This window comes from Pimephales promelas, chromosome 18 (genome assembly GCF_988280905.1).
Source record: "Pimephales promelas chromosome 18, fPimPro1.hap1.1, whole genome shotgun sequence".
Classification (NCBI taxonomy): domain Eukaryota; kingdom Metazoa; phylum Chordata; class Actinopteri; order Cypriniformes; family Leuciscidae; genus Pimephales; species Pimephales promelas.
The window spans coordinates 18,567,250-18,588,102 of NC_142786.1; the positions used below are offsets into that span (position 1 = coordinate 18,567,250).

Sequence of the window (20,853 nt, forward strand, 5' to 3'; positions counted from 1 at the left end):
CTTTTGCTGAATCAGGAAGGACAGCAAAAATATCTTTCCAATCGACAAATGCCTTGATTCCAGTTTTCTGTTTGTCTATTAAAATGAATGTGCTGTAAATTTATTTTACAACAGACGTGACAGTGGAATCTATACATCTCAATTCTCCAGCTGCAGTCATCTTTGAGGGAAACCAGTTAAGCGCTCTTTGATAACGTGATGATTACGTCCTTGCAAATCATCTGTCCATCATAGTTTAAAGCCCGCCCTGGCAATTTGATTGGCCCGATCATTTTTTGACTGATCATAATTTCTCCTCAATGATCGAGTCCAGACCGAACTTCCCGACCAAAAAATGTTGTGGACGGGGTTGGCATCCAGGCTAGCCCTGTAGTATCAGAGTATTACAAACACCACATAGACACAAAATAACATAAAACTCTGGATTTACAACACTGAGGGACTTTAAATAATTAAACATTCTTAGAAGAAAATATTCTACAAAAAGGGTTCATGAGATGCTTCATATATAAAAGCTTTCCCATCGTGCATCATTTAATGGGTAATGGTTTATATATATATATATATATATATATATATATATATATATATATATTATAATTTATATATATATATATATATATATATATATATATATATGAAGAGTTCAGATGCAAAAGCCTCTAAGTGCCATTTGAAATTTTCCTCTTTAATGATGATTTTTACCAAACTTGTATATTTAAGTTCAGTAATTTCACTTAAATGGCAATGATAATTACCTATTAATTGTTATTTAAGTGAAATTACTGAACTTAAATATACAAGTTTGATAAAAATCATCATTAAAGAAGAAAATTTCAAATGGCATTTAGAGGCTTTTGCATCTGAACTCTTCATATATATATATATATATATATATATATATATATATATATATATATATATATATATATATATATATATATATTAATTTATGCTTTTATAGAAGCATAATATGATTATGTTAATGTATTACTTTTCTCTCTGAATGTTTCACAGTGTGTGTGTGTGTGTGAGAGAGAGAGAGAGAGAGAGAGAGAGAGAGAGAGAGAGAGAGAGAGAGAGAGAGAGAGAGAGAGAGAGAGAGTTCCTTAAAGAAGTGTTTGTGATTGAGTGAGCGTGTGTAAACTCGCCCCGGGGAGTGAGGTTGTAAAGGTTAACTGTGAGCTTTAGTTATTACACCTCAACATCTGTCTAACTCTCTGTAAGTCTCTGCTACACAACATGATTTAATGTAAGCTTGAGTTACTTCTGTCCAACACACACTCTATACACACGGCCGCGAGTGTAATAGCTGTGTGTGTTCACTTGGTCTTGAATTAGAGAGAGTGAGAGCTCATCTAACAGTAATTACTGTAGTCAGAGATTCCGATGTCCCCGTCACACACACGCTGAGCGTCTCGCTGAAGAACACACCAGACATTGACCAAGTCGAGCTTCAGCCTCATTGTGACGCATCACAAGTTATGCATTTAAAAAGAAAAATGTTTCAGCTGATATTTTTAATATTATATTTAATTGCATATTTAATTGTGCTTGCTGATTTCTCTTATGAATTGTCTTTGATGACATCTAACGCTAATTTATATTGTACGCTATGACGTAGTTCGAATGTTTGAATTGACTAAATAGTATATATATATATATATATATATATATATATATATATATATATATATATATAATACACTAATATTAAAGTATTGAACGAAATTAATACTTTTATCAAGCAAGGATGCATTAAATTGATCAAAAAATATATTTCAAATAAATTCATCAGAGAATCCCAAATTTTTTATTATTTTTTTTCTCAGTTTCCACAAAGATATGAAGCAGCACCATTATTTTCAAATCATGTGACATAGAATACTGGAGTAATGATGATAAATACAGCTTTGATCACAGGAATACACTTTACTATATATTCACATAGAGAATTGTAAAAAAAAAAAAATACATTGTAAAAATATTTCACTGTTTTTACTGTATTTTTTGATCAAATAAATGCAGCTTTGGTGAGCAGAAGAGACTCTATACACACTTCTCTGTAAACTGAATACTTTCCAGAGATTTTTTTTATAATAATAAAAAGAAAAGAAATTTATCATCTAAAAAATGCATTTTGCTTTAAGACATTTTTAATGATGTACAAGCTGTTGCATTAAACACAGAACTCATTAGGGGTTTACAGTATATGTTAGTTAATTTTGCTTTAAACAGATTGCTTTAGCATTAACAGACCTGTAACAGAGCTTGAAACTCTCATAAACTCGCCGTCATAAAGCATGAGGGACAGAAACTGGGCCGGTTGTAGTGTTCATAGTGTTCATCATGTGACCTCAGTGTTCATCATGTGACCTCTGTGTTCATCATGTGACCTGACCTGTGATTCTCAGACCATGAAATGTTTACAGTCGCGTGTAAACTAGCAGTTTTCTTCAGCGCTCAGAGGATGATTTAGTGGCTCTTTAAGCAACTCGGCTGTTATGTAAAGCCTTAAAGTAAAGCCTCTTTTCACCTCCACAGATCATTCTGGGAAGGAGTGTTTGCTTTTTTCTCAAGGACTTAAAAAGTGTGTGTATATCTATCTATATTGCATGGAATCAGGCAAAGGCTATTTCATATGATGAACTAACAATCATCCAAAGCAAACGTTTAACCCTACATGGTATGCATGTTAGCTGGAATATGTTAGATTTTATTATTATTAGCATCATCATTATTATTCCTAATACAGATGTTACATAAACACTGAATATTGTTTATTATGAATATTGAATTGCTTTGTTCGTTTCTTGGATAAAAGCACCTGCTAAAAGTATAAATGTAAATGTTTTATTATTAACGTTTTATTCAGTTACAAAAATAATAGATTTTTTTTTTTTAAATGTTTAGGCCTATATATAAAATTATATTACATATGGCAACTTTGTACTATAACGGACAAAGTCAACTTTTTTTTTCTTGAGTAAAATATCAATTTCACATCTGATTATATCGTTCTAGTGATACAAATGATGTCATACACACTCAAGACAAACAAATCTTTATATTTTTATATCTTTATTTACCCTTAATTATAGTTTATCAGGAGCAAATGGATAATCACAGATTTATTCTCATCTCTGCTGTTATTTATGTATAGTTGCATAATTGCAGTTGTATTATCATCAATACTTACAAACTAACAAATTGACTTTTTTACATCATAGTTTGCTTTTACTTTTAAATCTGAAGATTAATGAAGATTAGATAAATTTTTGGTGATTCAAACATCTGCATTTTTTTTGCATTTAAGGAATGTGTGATTTTTGCATGCACAAGCAAAAGTCCAGGAACTTTTTTAAATGTGTGTGTCTTGAACACGTCGCCCGTTCACCTTCTCACATCGCTGCACTTTGCAAATAAACACAATCAATTCTGGAGTAGCGCTGGCGTTCCCGGCGTGACGCGCGGCACTGATATAGATATGGACGTGAGTGCTCTCGGGTCAGATCTGTGAGCGCTGATATGCTTGACCTCGACTCGTTCGGCTCGACCCTCCGCTGGTGGGCGAGTGTGAGACGTAAGACAATCCCCAGGTGTAGCGACTCACACACACATACATTTCTGAGACAAACTGCAGGTGACAGTCTTCACGGGGTTTGCCTTTATTCATATTTAGTTCAAAATATGCACAAGCACAGCTATAATGATAACGCCAAGGAGAAACGATATACAGCCAAACCAAAATTTATTCAGACACCTTTAACATTTTCACAAATTATTCGCTATAGTTTAGAAAATGATAATTAAATATGACAAGAACTTGATATTTGACTGGTTTTGTCCGTCCTTTTGTTCGACTCTCACACATGAATTATGTTGAATATCTGTCAGCTGTTAAATTTAACTATACAATTAGATAATACCAGTTTAGCTCAAACGATTACCAAGATGTTGTTCAGTGTGTGTGTAAAAAGAGCATTAGCAATTACAGAAAACACACTTTAGCAGAACATCATCAGTGTGAGTCATTTTTGCTCCCAAATGTTTATAGATGTTACTGGTAGAAGAAATTTGGGTATTATATGTCACAGTTTACTTTATTTTGCTCTTCTCAAGTGAACTATAGTGTCCTGCACACATAGTACAAAAATATCAAACAACGTTTTCCAGCTGATGAGTGATAAACACATTGATAGGCAATCAGAATCCATCCTGCATTTAAACCTGCAGCATGCTTATAATAAACAAGTGTGAACACTAATATTGTCATTATCAACATTTTTTATGAACCTAACCCATATTCAAGTGTTGGCTCTGTTCTTTCTTTTGACATATACTGTGTGTTCAGATATTCATACAACAAAATATTCTGAGGGTCATGAAACTTTTGGGAAAATTATCAGAAACCCTTGTGATGGCTGGCAGCTTAAAATAAAACTGTCGGGGAAAATGACTCGGGAAAATTACTCCTTCTATTTCCCATCTGTTGTCTTTGGGTAGGCATGCTTATTTATGAATGGAAGTGGTTAAATAACTGAACGCCCACTAAAGGGTGTTTTCTGCGTCCTCTGGTAGTTTTTGCGTCGTCTGCGTCCCACCTTTCTGCGTCCTCTGGTAGTTTTTACACCAAGTTTATGTTTGTGTAATCTTGATTCTCCTTCCGTTGTTCCACCGCTAGTTTATGGAACGACACAAGCGAAATTCCCAAGCAGAGGATCTGTGGTCTAATGTTTCTCCGTTCCACCAGAAGCGCTTCCAATCCACACCCTTGTGAAGGTGATCTAACTCACTCGCAAAGCTCTGGCCAACATCATCTCTGTAGCCTCTTAAATTGGATCCCAGTCAAGCATGTTATCCACAGAGAGCGCATAATGGAAGACACATACCCAGATTGGGAAGCTTAATGTCATAGTTCAAACGTCTCGGCAAAACTCCTGATCCAATCGCAGCCTGCGGTCTTATCCTCTGTATCCCTTCCAATCAAGTCCATCAAGGTTTGGCTGTTTATTGTAGAGAGACACTTGTATCAGTTTAACTTCACAATCGACTATTACGTACAACAAAGACTAATCACTGCCGTCTGCAATGTTAGTTGCTGGTGCTAAAGCAGTAACAGGTTTTGTGTTTTCCCAGTTGTTCGGTGTAGATGTTGGCAAGTGAAGAGGTCGATCTCCACACCCTCTCACTCGGTTTCTTGTTTAATATCAATATCACACTGCTTCATATCTCTGGAGAGTCACAAGCTGAAGTGCTCGAAATATGCATGTATATATTTAAGCATATGCATGTATATATTTAAGACAAATGTTTTATATATCAAATATTTATATTTATATATAACATACATTATGTATATGCAGAATATACATGCAAATATTTCTTAAATATATGTCTGTTTTTATACCATATATGCAAAATAACTATACACAGTACACATTATAAACACAAACATTTATTTTGGATGCGATTAATCATTGCCCAGCACTAATTACAACCATTTTCTCCAATCTGGCCACAACTTCCATTTTCTAAACAAACATGCTTTGCAAAGTGATTCGTTCATCTTGAAGTGTTCATCTTAAAGTGTTCATCTTGAAGTGATCAACGCAACAACCAAGCGGCAACCTCCCCGTCTCTCTCTCTTGAAACTAACACGGAAGTGAATTAAACTGCAATTCATCGAGTGGCCGCTTGAGGCTGGCTGCAAAAGCGAGTCAAATCTGTATCTCGACCATGTAAAAATGCCCAAATTCACAACAGAAAAAAACATGTTTACAGCCTGGTGGCAAATAGTGGTTTTGGTCTATGTGCTAATTTTGCCCTTCATGACGACTGTGAGGGGGGTGAATTTTTTTTACAACTCATCCGTTTAAATCATATTAAGCCTTAAAGTTCTGCATAATTAAGGGCGTGGCCACTTGAGTGACAGGTGGATTTCCGCTGCTTTCACTGCTAGTCGTTTGTCTGCTGTCTGTTAGCGTCGTCACCCTCAGCTGTGTTTGTGCTTTTTTCGGGATTATTTCATACAATTTAGTACACGTATTATACCGGCTTCACCCATGCATGCCGTTGGATTCCGTCGTTGTCAAGTATGGGGAGAACAACCAGCGCTTGCCTGGGAAAACCCAGACAACTTCCGGCAAATTTAGATTTGCTCTGCAAGTTAGTCTGGCAAAGAGCTCATTCAAGCCCATTTCCAATCCGTCGAAATCGAAGAACCAAACAGAATGGGATTTTCCCAACAGCGCTGGGATTTTGAAGCAGATTTTGTAGCCGACATTACAAAGATGGATGCCGCCGTCGAACATCACTCGTTCGAATCAGCTATCGCATCTGTTTTAAGTGATTTGAAAGTGTCCTTTTTGTTAAAAACCAAGCAAAGAACACTCGGGCCTCCGAACTGCTGGCCACAGGCATGAGCGTGGATTTCTAGAGTGTATTTACTTGAACTTCTGAGGTAATATCTTTGGTTTAACCCATCTGAGAAACTGAGAGGCGGCCAAAATCAGATTGTAAACTGAATAAAGTTTTTTATGAACTTGACGTGCGATACTGCGCTGACTGACATGTATGTGCTTGAATCACTGTCGCACGCACACGATCAGAGCAATATTGTAAGTTACTGTCTGCATGATAATACATTTTAACAAGCAGAATAATAATATATCGCGATACACATAGTTGACTGCTTGTATGTTGTGAGAAATATGTGTGATCTGTCTGTGTTATGTACTGTTTTATGCTCTTAACTAATTGCCCCTTGTGGGATTAATAAAGTTGATGAAGTAAAGTAAATGGTCTCACTTTTAGTTACGTCTTAACTATTATAATATTTTGGGTAACACTTTTATACGGTTCCTTCGTTAATGAATAACTACACAATAACTAATGAGTAACACAATATTAACAATCTAGTAACTATTATTAACTAAAAGAAACTCTTATTAACGAATTAGTAAGTAATAGCTCACAGATGAAAGTGTTACTATTTGTAGATACTTCTGTGAGAGTTACTAATTATTTGAATTCGTATTATAAAGTGAAGATCATTGGAACTAACTAGTAATGACTCAAGTGTTACTAAAGACATTTTCTAAAAATATACTAAAGTTCACCAAAAATCTCAAACGTTTGCACAAATCATGACTAGATCATGTAGTAACACTTGAGTAATTACTAGTTAGTTCCAATGATCTTCACTTTATAATACGAATCCAAATAATTAGTAATTCCCACAAAAGTATCTAGTAACACTTTCATCTGTGAGCTATTACTTACTAATTCGTTAATAAGAGTTTCTTTTAGTTAATATTAGTTACTAGATTATTAATAAACTTTTTCAGTAGTTCTCTGGGAAGTATTAAAAAAATAGTAGTTATTGATTACTTATTAGTAAACTACCACTTTCGTCTGTGCGCTATTACTTACTAGTTCGTTAATCAGAGTTTCTTGTTAGTTAATAATCGTTACTAGATTGTTAATATTGTGTTACTCATTAGTTCTTGTGTAGTTATTCATTAACGAAGGAACCGTATTCTAAAGTGTTACCATATTTTGAAGGGCAAAAACATGAACTTATTGGCGATACTTCTACAATCAACTGTCACTTTATCGCGAGGCCAGTAGCATTTAGCATTAGCACCTCAGATCCACCCACGTCACGCCTCTTCGCCCATTTTATTTTATCTGGTAGTGACGAGAGACGCTGCCAAGATGGCGAAGACCGGCCCCGCCCACTTTAGGCTTAAAGGGTTAGTTCACCCAAAAATGAAAATTAAGTCATTAATTACTCACCCCCATGCTGTACCAACCCCGTAAGACCTTCGTTCATCTTCGGAACACAAATAAAGATATTTTTGATTGAATCTGAGGGCTGGATCACTCTTCCATAGACAGCCTGAGGGACTGCCTCTTGACGGCCCAGGAAGTCATTAAAAGAAAAGGTTTAAATATTCCATGTGCCTACAGTGGCTCAACTATAACTTTATCAAGCGACGAGACTACTTTTTGTGCGAAAAAAAACGTAAATAACGACTTTATTCGACTTTCCATTACTTCCTTATGGGCGCATGCGCGAGAACTGAGACGAGACCGTTCTTCTTCGACTACTTTTTGTTACCGGCTGCTCACCGCTTAGGAGTTTTACCGCCCCCTACCGTATAAGATGACGTACTGCTTGTAAACAGAACGTTTTGCGCCTCCGGCTATATCAGTACGTCATCTTATACGGTAGGGGGCGGTAAAACTCCTAAGCGGTGAGCAGCCGGTAACAAAAAGTAGTCGAAGAAGAACGGTCTCGTCTCAGTTCTCGCGCATGCGCCCATAAGGAAGTAATGGAAAGTCGAATAAAGTCGTTATTTACGTTTTTTTTTCGCACAAAAAGTAGTCTCGTCGCTTGATAAAGTTATAGTTGAGCCACTGTAGGCACATGGAATATTTAAACCTTTTCTTTTAATGACTTTCTGGGCCGTCAAGAGGCAGTCCCTCAGGCTGTCTATGGAAAAGTGATCCAGCCCTCAGATTCAATCAAAAATATCTTTATTTGTGTTCCGAAGATGAACGAAGGTCTTACGGGGTTGGTACAGCATGGGGGTGAGTAATTAATGACTTAATTTTCATTTTGGGGTCAACTAACCCTTTAAGCAAAAACCTACACTCTCAGAAAAAAAGGTACGAAAGCTGTCACTGGGGCGGTACCTTTTCAAAAGGTACACTTTTGTACCTAAAGGGTGCATATTGGTACCTTCATGGTACATATTTGTACAATTATGACATCACGGATACTACGTCCATATTTTTTTACTGTCTATCTATGGCATCAATGCAAATATGTCAGAATGACTGGAGTAGCAATAACTGTTCATTGAAATGTCATTGAAGCATGGTGACAATCAGGTCCTTGAACTGCAATTGAATCAGACGTGCGGTCTGACTAGTCATGAAGTCTTGTTAAAACTTGAGTCCCTGTTGGTCTGTTCTCCTCAGTGGATCCACAGGGGATCGTTCATGTTTTAATAAGTGGAACAACATGGCCAGCTGCAGTCATGGAGAAACCCGACTCTGTTTTCACTGGCGATTTGCTGAAGTGTCTTCTGTCAGATATTTTCCGTCACACATCACGCTGTTTCGTTTCCACTTAGTGTCGTGTCCTGATGTACATGTAAACCAGTTGCACCTTGTTAGTTGAACAAGTTTAAGAAGAACTGTTGCTGAAACCAGTAAGTATATAATTGTATGTTATAGTTAGATAGTAATACACACAAAAACTAATGACAAGATACACCTGATATTTATAATAAAGATAATAAAGACAGAACTAACAAACACTTGACAAGAACAAATCAAAGGAGCAGATCACATGACATTACTAATATCAAAAATAAAAGACAAAACATGAAAAAAAAAAAAAAAAAACAACCTGAACAGACAAGACAAACAGTATGGTATATGTGTATACTGTATATGAAGAGTTCAGATGCAAAAGCCTCTAAATGCCATTTGAAATTTTCTTCTTTAATGATGATTTTTATCAAACTTGTATATTTAAGTTCAGTAATTTCACTTAAATGGCTAAGTGAAATTACTGAACTTAAATACACAAGTTTGACAAAAAATCATCATTAAAGAAGAAAATTACAAATGGCATTTAGAGGCTTTTGCATCTGAACTCTTCATATACACTCTAAACAATGCTGGGTTGTTTTAACCCAAATTTGGGTCAAATATGGTCAAACCCATACTGACTTTTTCTCACCTGGGCTGAGCTTGCTTGTTTGTTATTTAATATGAAACAACAAAAAAGGTTTATAACACATAATTGCGAGTTCAGTCAGGACCACTTGAGTCAAAAATACCAAAATTATTTTCCAAAATATTTATTTGCATGATTGTTAAAGTTACATTTGGCGGTAAGGCTCTGTTCTGAATTACCCATCCTTTTCATGAGCACCATGGAAGTTAGTCAGGTAACAGCAGCAGCTTCTGGGGACAATCTCCCATTTAAAACTGGGAAAGCAGCATGCAGAACATGCATCAGTGAAAACAGAATGACACTGATTAAGTTAGACAAAGTTAAAGGAGGAGCTAGGGGAAAGGTGGGTTGCAAGCATGGAGTGGAAGCATCTAAGCAGACAGACTGAAAAATGCCTTTAAATAAGGTTCTTGATTGAAAGAACTAATTGAAGGCGCAATTGCGAGTTATCAGGCTTAACTTTTTCCTTTTTAAGACTTAACTTTTTTCCCCCTCAGAATGGTTTAAATCTCACAATTCTGACTTTATATCTCGCAATTCTGACTTTATATCATGAATTTCTGACTTTATAGCACGCAATTGCGATTTTATATCACGCAATTTTCACTTTATATCTCGCAATTCTGACTTTATAACACGCAATTGCGACTTTATATCATGTAATTCTGAATTTATATCTCGCAATTCAGACTTTATATCATGTATTTCTGACTTTATAACATGCAATTGCGACTTTATATCTAGCAATTCTTACTTTATATCTAGCAATTCTGACTTTAACACACAATTGCGACTTTATATCTCCCAATTCTGACTTTATATCTCGCAATTCTGACTTTATTTCTCGCAATTCTGACTTTACATCTCGGAATACATCTGCAAGATGTAAACGCGCAATTGTGAGAAAAAAGTCTGAATTGTGAGATAAAAAGTCGCAATTACCTTTTTTATTTTTCATTCTGTGGTCATTGCACAGTAAAAATCAGGAAAATAAATTCAGCGCTGATTTCAGCAACAAAAACACAAAAGTGATGTTCATCTGAAGTCATTTTTGCTGGTTAGTAGTTAAACTGGATCACTCAAGGTCAGCAGCAAAGACATTGGTCAATGAAGTAAGAGTATACTGTGCATTTGTGTTATTTAACACTTGATATATATATATAACACTACGTGCCATATTTTTCAGGAAAACTGAACTCTTTCAACCTCAGCACCAGGTTTGGAATTGGATGGTTTGTGATGAGCATAGATATAACTCTAGTCGTTTGTAATGAGCTCAGTGTCAGTGGGCATCTCTCGAGGTTTATTCAACAGAAGTATCTTTGTGTTTGTAAAGCCTGTTCTGGCCTTGTCATTCCTCCAGCTATAGAAGATTAGAATGAAAGCCTTCATGATAAAGCCGAGCGTATAGATATCTACATCTCTTCCTCTGTGAACAAATGACCCACATCTGCTTCCACTACCTTTCAGACGGGCTCTTCAAGAAGTTGTTACTGCTCTGTTGGAGTCCGCACAAGGTCATCATGAAGAGCCTTAGATAAGAAATTCCTTTACAATTATGCCAACATGGAAATGTCCTTACTGTGTAGCTTTTAAAAGGAAGTCATAACTGTGATGGGTTTGATTACCCTCATGTCCTTGTGCAGAATGGTGTCTCCTTTCGTTTTATTGGCCTCTTAAAAAGATTGTCGAACCCTGCATGTGCTCTGGGTGTTAAAGTGTATTTAGGATTGTTGGAGTTGTCAAGTTAAGGGTGTTACTTCTCAATGGATTTTACAGCCACTGGAGAGTTCTTTATATCAGGCTTAAGAGGTCATGTTGACATCCAAGCTTAGTTCTTTTTCTTTTTAACTTTAGTTTTGGCAATATGCTTTTTTTTTTTTTTTTTTAGCTGTTTGTGAATGTAAAATATCAAAGTGCAGATAAATGGAGTTACTGTCTCCTAAATGAAAGAGTCGATTCTGAACTGAAACGAGTTGTCAGTAATTCAGTCTCCTGAATCTAGTAGGTTTAACTCATTTGCATAATGCCAGTCTATGCTCCTGATTGCTCCTATGATCCTGTGTCTCTTAGCTCCGCCCTCAAACACTAGTGTATCCGTCATGCAACATGCGCACCTGTTCTTAAAGGGTATGTTGGATGGCGCTCGGATTGGTTTATTCCACGTTACGCCCAAACCACACCTATGAATAATGAAGCTACTTCAGACCAACCTCTTTTAGATTTAGAAGAGGCATTTATCCCGCCGGGAAAATAGCAATAGCTCCGGGACCCGCCCACAAAGTTACTTGCGCCATGCGCTTTGACATTTGCGTTTCAGATCGTTAAAATAGGGCCCTAAGAGGTTGAGGAAATGCAGGTGTGGGTGGGAGAAGAAGACCATGTTCAGAGGATTATGGATCCAGATGAAGTGTGGAGAAGACAGTCTCCAGCAGTGTTGCACTGCAGCACAAGCTACAGGTAAGACCAGTGGACCCCAGAGCCGGGTTACACACCACAGTGCTGAGGGATCCACAGCTGAGGAGAGGGAGCAGGAAGTAGAGGGAGGAGATATGATTGTGGAGAGTGATCCTATTGAGGGTGGTCTAGTGGAGAGCACATAATTTGGGCCTGACAACCAAGGGCCAGTCCGTAGAGGGGAAAGAAGAGAGCCAGGGCGGAGACAAGCGATCAAGTGGCCAAAAGCCAAGGAAGTGGCAGTGTGGCAACATATGGATGTGGATCTCTGTACCATTCTGGATCACTCACTTAGTGGCAACGTCAAGGCCAAGCTCAATCTCATTGGAGACATCTTGCATGAGGCGTGAAGAGGCAGGTACGGAACAATCTTGGGGAAGAAATGCACAGGCCCAAGGCTGAAAGGAAGGAGGGAACAACAGATTGAGCAGTTGCTGAAGAGGCGGCACCAGCTCCGAAAGCAGTGGAGGAAAGCTGAGGAAGAGGAGAAGGAAGGTCTGAAGTCACTGTGGAAAGACGTGAAGGAGAGCCTGTCTGGCTTGTGAAGGGCTGAGCGTATTTGTAAGCGCAGGAAACGAAAGGAGAAAGAGAGGAGTGATTTCTTCAAGAATCCCTTCAAAACATGCAAGGCAGCTGCTGGAGGATAGGAGGAGTGGGAAGTTGGAGGCAACAAAGGAGGAGCTGGAAAGGCATTTTAGTCAGCAGTTCAGTGATGCTGGTAGACTGACTCCTCTGGGTTCCCTGGGGTATGTTTCTCACCCAGTCCTCCCAGCTGTGCCCTTTAATACTGCACCCCCTAAACTCATTGAGGATGCAGTTATTGTTCGGAAGGCTAGAGCCGCCTCAGCACCAGGCCCCAATGGAATACCTTACAAACTGTACAAGCATTGTCCCGGTGTGCAGAGGATCCTGTGGAAACTCCTAGGAGCAGCATGGAAAAAAGAAGTTGTCCCTGTAGAGTGGTGGAGAGCCCTGTCTGTCCTCATTCATAAGTAGCAAGACTCAAAGAATATCAACCAGTTCAGGAACATAGCCCTTTTACATGTAGAAGGAAAGATATTCTTTTCCATCATGGCCAAGAGGATGACCTCGTTTCTTACGCAAAACGGGTTTATAGATATCAGCTGTCAGAAGGCGGGCATACCAGGCTTTCCAGGGTGTGTTGAACATTCCTCTGTGATATGGGAACAGATTCAGAGGGCGAAGAGGGAGAAGGGCGATCTGCATGTCGTCTGGTTAGATCTTGCCAATGCCTACGGGTCTGTCCCCCACCAACTTATTGCATTCGCCCTGGACTTCTTCTATATCCCTGATCCCTGCAAAGGTTTGATATCCAGATACTTTGAGGACATCTAGATATGCTGCACACACAAAGACTTCACCACAAAGTGGTAACGACTTGAAGTTGGCATTGCCATGGGGTGCTCAATCTCCCCCATTTTGTTCGTAGCAGCATTTGAGATCATCCTCATTGGGGCAAGGCAGGTGGTTGAAGGAGTGAAGTTGCCATCAGGCCAAAGGCAACCTCCACTGAGAGAGTACATGGATGACATTACCACCATACTCCAGACAGCTACATGCACTGTGAGACTGCTTAAGAGGTTTGACAAACTTGTGGAGTGGGCAAGAATGAGAATCAAACCCTCAAATTCACAAAGCTTGTCCCTTCAGAAAGGTGTCAGGAGTGTCCGCACCATCTTTAGCGCTGGCGGTGAGGAAATCCAATTGTTGTCTAGCCAGCCTGTTCGGAGCCTCTGCCGAATTTACTCTGCAGACCTCACGGATAAACAAATGGGGCACGTGGTGAAATAGCAGCTGGCAGATGGCCTCGCCAGGATCAACCTCAGTCAGCTCCCAGGCAAATACAAGGTGTGGTGTTACCAACTTTGGTTACGCTGTACCAAAGGATAATGTGGCCACTCAAGATGAGTGAAGTTCCCTCCTCCACAGTGAGCAAGTTGGATAGCTTGGCAAACTCGTACATCAGGAAATGGCTCGGGATACCAAGATGCCTTTCTGATGTAGGTCTCTTTGGCAAGACCAAGCTCCAGCTGCCCCTGCGTTCCATCAGCGGGGGATATAAGCAGGAGAAGGTGCAGTTGATCATGGAGCTAAGAGAGTCCACTGACCAGCTGGTGAGAGCTGCGGATGCCCAGGTTTTAACCGGGAGAAAATGGAGGGCCAAGGAGGAAGTTGACCTGGCAATAAGTAGGCTGCAACACAGGGAGGTGGTTGGCAGAGTACAGAACAGACGGGCAGGCGTCGTGTGGGGACAGCCCCCCCCCCCCCTCTTCTGGTTGAATGCATCCAAAGAAGAGAGGAAGGCCATGGTGGCAGCAGAGGCGATGAGAGCTAAACACGAGAGGCTTACCATCAAAGCAGTGTCACAGTGGTTCGGCAACGAGGAATCTTGCCTCCTGTGTAACACTGCTAATGCGAGCTTCAAACACACCATGTCTGGCTGCAAGACGGCATTGGCCGAGGGGCGCTACAGGTGGAGGCACGACCTGGTGCTGAAGAAGCTCGCTGAGGTAGTGGAAACCTGTACAGTAGGCAGGAAGCGAATAGCAGGCCCCCGGCCCTAACCGCATGTTCCATCCAGTTCGCGAGGGCTGGGGAGAGGGGTAACACCCACCACCGGAAGGACACAGGAAGACTCCTTACACCAGGCAAGGGGTGGACACTAGCAGTCGACCTTGGGAAGCAGCTCCAGTTTCCCAGGGAGATAGTGGAAAAGTTGTTGCCTCCAGATCTGGTGATGTGGTCTGCTGCTTGCAAGGTGGTCCTGATGGTGGAGCTCACAGTCCCATGGGAAGGAGAACTTGAAGCTGCCCATGAGTGGAAGCGGGCCAACTATTCTGAACTGGCTGCAGAGTGCAGGGAGGCTGGTTGGGGGGCAGTCACATACTCTGTGGAGGTGGGGTGCCAGGGGTTTGTGGGCTCCTCTACCTCTCGTCTGCTCCGCGACATGGGTGGAACAGTCATAAGGCACTGGAAAGCCATGAAAGAGCTAGCAGAAGAGGCTGAAAGAGGCAGTCACTGGCTGTGGCTGTGGCTGAGAAGGAAGGCAAAGAGTTGGGGTCCAGTCTCCATCTAGGGCGTCAGCAGGGGGTGGCAAGGAGAAATCCCTGACATCGCTCCGCCACCATGAGATGTACTGGGGTTAAAGGAGCGAAACATCCGTGACTGGTAGTCCCCAGCTGATGACCCATTAATGCCCTCTGTAGTGTTCCCCAACATGTACACCTTCGGTACACCTTAATCTCTTAGGCACCGGTGGAGGTGCGACAGGCAGAAATGCCCAGCAGGTTTCACCATCTACCTGTATGTTAAACTCGCTTGTACGTAGCAAACTTTGTCACAGTATGTGTTTGTAGTTTTAAAAAATTGCGCCAATGTTAGTGTTTGTGTGTGTCTGTGTGTGTGTGTGTGCTGCACATCCATAATTTCAAAGGGTACGCGATTACAACTCTATAAGTACATAAATGTGTCAAATAACCATACCGAGACGTACCTGTCCATTCTCATTTGTGTTTATTCTGCCGGAGTCTCTTCATCATCTGGGTCTGATCAGAGAATATTTATATATTCCGATTCAAACATGTACGGCTGAATGACATTCAAAACAGTGGGTCTCTCACTCTCTCAGCCCTTCTGCTTACCGACTGCCATAGATATGCAAGTGACGCCCTCATCCAAAGGCAGGGCGGGGATATGCAGCTCATTTGCATTTAAGATCATATACACCAAAACAGCTTATTTTAAAACAGGCCCCAAAAATGATATTTTCAAATGGTTATAATAAATTAACTTTGGGATATTTTGTGCTGAAATTTCACAAATACATTCTGGGGACAACCGAGACCAATATTACATCTTGTAAAAAGGGGCATAATAGGTGCCCTTTAATAGTGAATTGACCATTTAAAATTTAGTGTTTTTGTAGTAAAAGACACATGGGTTATCATTTTGTCATGCAAAAGCATTCATAGAGTGCCCATGTAGGTTTTCAAACATGGTCTTTTTGCTTGTCATCTCAGATTGAGAACTACGTGAAAGACAATATGAAGACGGAGATGGTGCAGCTACAACAGAGTGCCGTTCACAACCACACAGCGGCCATGTTAGAGATGGGCACGAGTCTTCTCTCGCAAACAGCCGAGCAGACGCGCAAGCTCACCGATGTCGAGACACAGGTATGTTCCTCCCAGAATACATTTCATGCTCCATCACTCCAACCAACTTAATTTTCTATGTATCCCCTTGATGCGGCTCTTAACACGCCAAGAAAAACACTAGTGTCGCATTAGACATACAGTCTCTTTTTATATATCATTCTAATATTTTTATTGCTAACTCTCTTTACGACTTGTGCGCTTCAATGAGACACAGAGGGATACGGTAAAGTTGTATTTTGCTGATTTGTCAAATAAGAGGTTGACTTGAGAGAATAACTGTGCATAAGTGCTACCGTATGGTTCTGCGGTAAAATGGTTCTGTTTATGGCTTCTCACGAGGTGCCGCTCGGCTAGTATTAACTTACTTAATGGTTTTAAGGTCTGTGTTTTTGCGGAAGGATTACTGTATTTTTATTGGAATGTCCTTGTTTCCAGGTTTTAAATCAGACATCACGGTTGGAAATTCAGCTTCTGGAGAATTCACTATCAACCAACAAGCTGGAGAAACAACTCATGATACAGATAAATGAAATTAACAAGATCCACGACAAGAATGGGTAAAAAAAAAACTCAAACACTCACCTCACACCCCAACAAGCCCTCACACACACACACACACACACCAATATACAACATGAAACATGGATATATATGTGAATGAATGGATGGATGGATGGATGTATTGGATAGATAGACAAACAGATAGGTGATAGTGTGGATAGATAGATAGATAGATAGATAGATAGATAGACAGACAGACAGACAGACAGACAGACAGACAGACAGACAGACAGACAGACAGACAGACAGACAGACAGACAGACAGATAGATAGATAGATAGATAGATAGATACACACAGACAGACAGACAGACAGACAGATAGATAGATAGATAGATAGATAGATAGATAGCAGTGTTGTAGTCGAGACCACCTCACTTGAGTCCGAGTCTAGACCGAGACCAGAGAGAGTCAAATCCGAGTCAAGACCGAGTCCATAGAGAGTCGAGTCCGAGTCGAGTCCGAGACTAGAGACGGTCGAGTCCAAGTCGAGACCAAGACCAGTGAGGGTTGATTACCTAATTTACTTTTATTTACTTAGAGAAATCCTTTTTTTTTTTCACTGAATTTACTTAGAGTTTAAAAAATATGATCAGTTTAGGGTAAAAAGGCCACATAGTAGGTGGTGTTAAAAGTAATTTTATTACAATTTGTCATGCGCAGTTGCGCACTAGAAAATCACCAATCACTGGGCGTGTCAATCAATTTAAAGAAATATTTTATTAACATACATTAATAATCATGAAAAATATTTTGAATTGAACACGAGTGGACTCGGGAATAAGTCCGAGTCCTAAAAAAAAAAAAATGTTCGAGTACGAGTCAATTCCGAGTCCAAATGCACACGAGTCCATGACAAGACCAAGACCATTAAAATATGGTCTCGAGACCGAGTCCGAGACGAGTCCGAGTCTCGAGTACTACAACACTGATAGATAGATAGATAGATAGATAGATAGATAGATAGATAGATAGATAGATAGATAGATAGATAGATAGATAGATAGATAGATAGATAGATAGATAGATAGATTCAGTTGATTCAGTACAGATTCAGTTGTCTCACTGTATGCTCTGCCAACACAGATGTTCACGTCTCACTCTCCTGCAATTACTAAGAAATACAGATTCTAATGCCAGAACCACAATATAGATCATTACACAAAATGATATTGAGTTCTTGACATCGCAGGCTCTCGGGCTTTCGCTCGGTCCCTTCTGGTGCATGCGTGACCTGACATTCAACTTTATCTTCAGTGAAGATGAGTTTAGCAGTGCAGACTTGTGGAGCTCGTTCCAGTTTTCTATGTATTCATTGGTCTGACAGGACATGATCTGGCTTTAATTCCCATTTATCGCTCAGCTTTGAGCCCAGCTGTTGTTGAACACACACAAGCATTCTTATTTGGAAGAATATAAAAAAAAAATGTTTATATCTCAGTTGTCGTTACCAGTGTTGATGTAATTACTCATCCTTTATATAGATTGACGTTCTTACTTTCTCCTATTTCAATCTGAATGCATTCTTTTAAGTTCTTTATGTGTATTGAATTTTGCTGTAATAAGCGAGCATCAGGCTTCTGAGATTTCAGAAAATCCTCACTGATCACATGTTTGGATGCTTTGTGAATTATACAGTCTGACTTCATTCATATCTGTATGCATTACAGCTGTAATGAAGCGCTATCCATTTCTTTCACTAAAAAATACCGTAAATATAGGATCATCAAATCAAGCCTTGATGAAGCCAGGGATTCTTCAACTTTCTTTATAAGTCATTTTGTTTACCTGGATCCACATACAAACTATGCAATATGATATATCGGTATTATCTAAGTCTGTGTATTTGCTGTATGACTAAAGCAATTGAAATAAAGGAGCATTATTGTTTCATAGAACATTTGAAGTGCAGTAGTGGCCAAAAGTGAGGAAAATTGACCTCTTCACCCTTTATTAAAATATCATTACCATATTTTGAAAGCATATTGCATAACTGTGTTTGTTTTAATTTTGATAATAACACAGGGAAACATGTCATATTGCGCGATATAATTTTTGGCCAGGCTGTTATACAAAGAAATTATGAACACATACAAAAACAAGAGAGAATCAGTGAAATATTCATAAATGATTTTGTTTTAGTTAAAGTGCTTTTTCCTGTCAGCTTTTGTTTTTCTATGCATTTTTTGGCATAATACTATAGCTGCAATTTGCCTTTTTTTTTTTTTTTTGCCAAATCATTCTGTCATACCTTAAACAAGTTTAAAGTTCGTCCTTCCCTCAAATATAAAGCTGCATTGTGTTATTTTTGAAATTGTGCTCTCGGGGTCCCCCTACAGTTGGGAAACAGTATTGTCTTCTACTACTGTCATAAAATCAGTCATGTTACACCAGGGAATACATGCATGTATTTGTTGACAAGCGATCCCCATCTTGGTTCTCACATCTTGGGTAGACTCCAGTGTTTTTTTTTTTTGTCTTTGAGTGTTCAGCATGTCTTATGAATATTGTATCATGGGCTTTATTATTTTCAAACGTTCAAACGTCAAAAGATTGCGTAGCTCACGTTTACAAGCCAGCGTCTTTATAGTTATGTTAGCCTATTGGCTACTATTTTACATAATGGATATGCTATTTCAATTCAATGTTTGCGTGGTAGATAAAAGCCATGTCGTCAATATTATAATATCAAGCTACCATAGATGAATCTGCAAATTTGAAAACGTTATAGCCTTATAGCCTGAGGCAAGACACTTTCACCAGAAAAATAAGTAACAAACATGGCTATCAGCCTGCAGACATTGGATAGTTATCCTGACCGATTATTTTATTATTTACTTGCAAGAATGTAGCCCCTATACCAAACTCAGTAATCAGTATACTTTCACGTCTCAAGCTGGCACGAGCTGCCCACCCTGGCTCTGCGGGGATGCTTGAGTGTGTTAAGCGCCCTCAAAAGACAGCAATGCAGTCTACACTGGATGCGACGAGGGGCGAAGCTACATAACACATTACCAACAGTAAACTGATCGCCTGCGCGCTCTGTTTTTGATGCACTTCACATTTGGTTTTACTTGCTGCTCCAGCCATGTCAACATACAGAGGTAAAAAAAAAATGCTTGTTTATGCTCTCGCGTCGGAATTTGAGGAAGTGGAGGAAGTGCCGTAATGCAGTCGAATTTTGTAGTTCTTTTTGTGCTTGGGTTCCTACCCGCTCCCCGAAGTTACATAATGCCAGTAAAAGTGATGCAGACCCCGTCAGGCTATGGCAGACCTGTCATTCATCCTATTGTAAGTCGATGTACCATCTCAAGGGTTTTGGAAAAATATTATAAAGGTTGAAAAAACAACATAGTGCTGCTTTGAAATATATAATGATCTCTTTGATGATCTCTTGTGTGTTTCAGGTTCCTGGAGGAGAAGATGCAGGAGATGGAGGACCGGCACCAGCAGGAGCTGGAGGTCGTGCGTGAGGAGAAGCTCAGTCTACAGGCGCTGGTCAGCAGACAGAGCTCAGTGATTCGAGAGCTGGAGGATCAGCTGGCCCGAGCCAGCGGGAACACTAGCGCCCTCCAGACACAACAGCAGGACCTGATGGAGACCGTGCGCAGCCTGATCCAACTCTGCAACCGGGACGCCGACACAACGCGTAAGAGCACACACACTTTACTGTCATTCATGCTGAGAAACTCACTGGTTATTAAAGGACAACTCCGGCGCAAAATGAACCTTTAGTCTAATTACACATTGTTACCTAGTCAACCGTTATCTGAGATTTGTTTTCATGATTGCAGAATGTAAATAGTTTTATCTCTAAAAACAGTTTAGCCTATAACGCTAGTATAATGCTAGTATATGGGGCATAGAGTAATGACAAATAAAAATCGCTTGTTATTACCAC

General features: G+C 39.6%; 1 protein-coding gene across 2 annotated transcripts in view; it reads left to right on the forward strand.

The window, feature by feature from the left end:
• Positions 1-20,853, forward strand: part of angpt1 (angiopoietin 1) — a 164,274-nt gene that overhangs the window by 106,653 nt on the left and 36,768 nt on the right. For both annotated transcript variants that reach the window (XM_089122927.1, XM_039659548.2), the window contains 3 exons: positions 16,255-16,410; positions 16,828-16,949; positions 20,360-20,601. In XM_089122927.1, the coding sequence (XP_088979053.1) occupies positions 16,255-16,410; positions 16,828-16,949; positions 20,360-20,601 (520 nt within the window). The remainder of the gene's footprint in view (positions 1-16,254; positions 16,411-16,827; positions 16,950-20,359; positions 20,602-20,853) is intronic.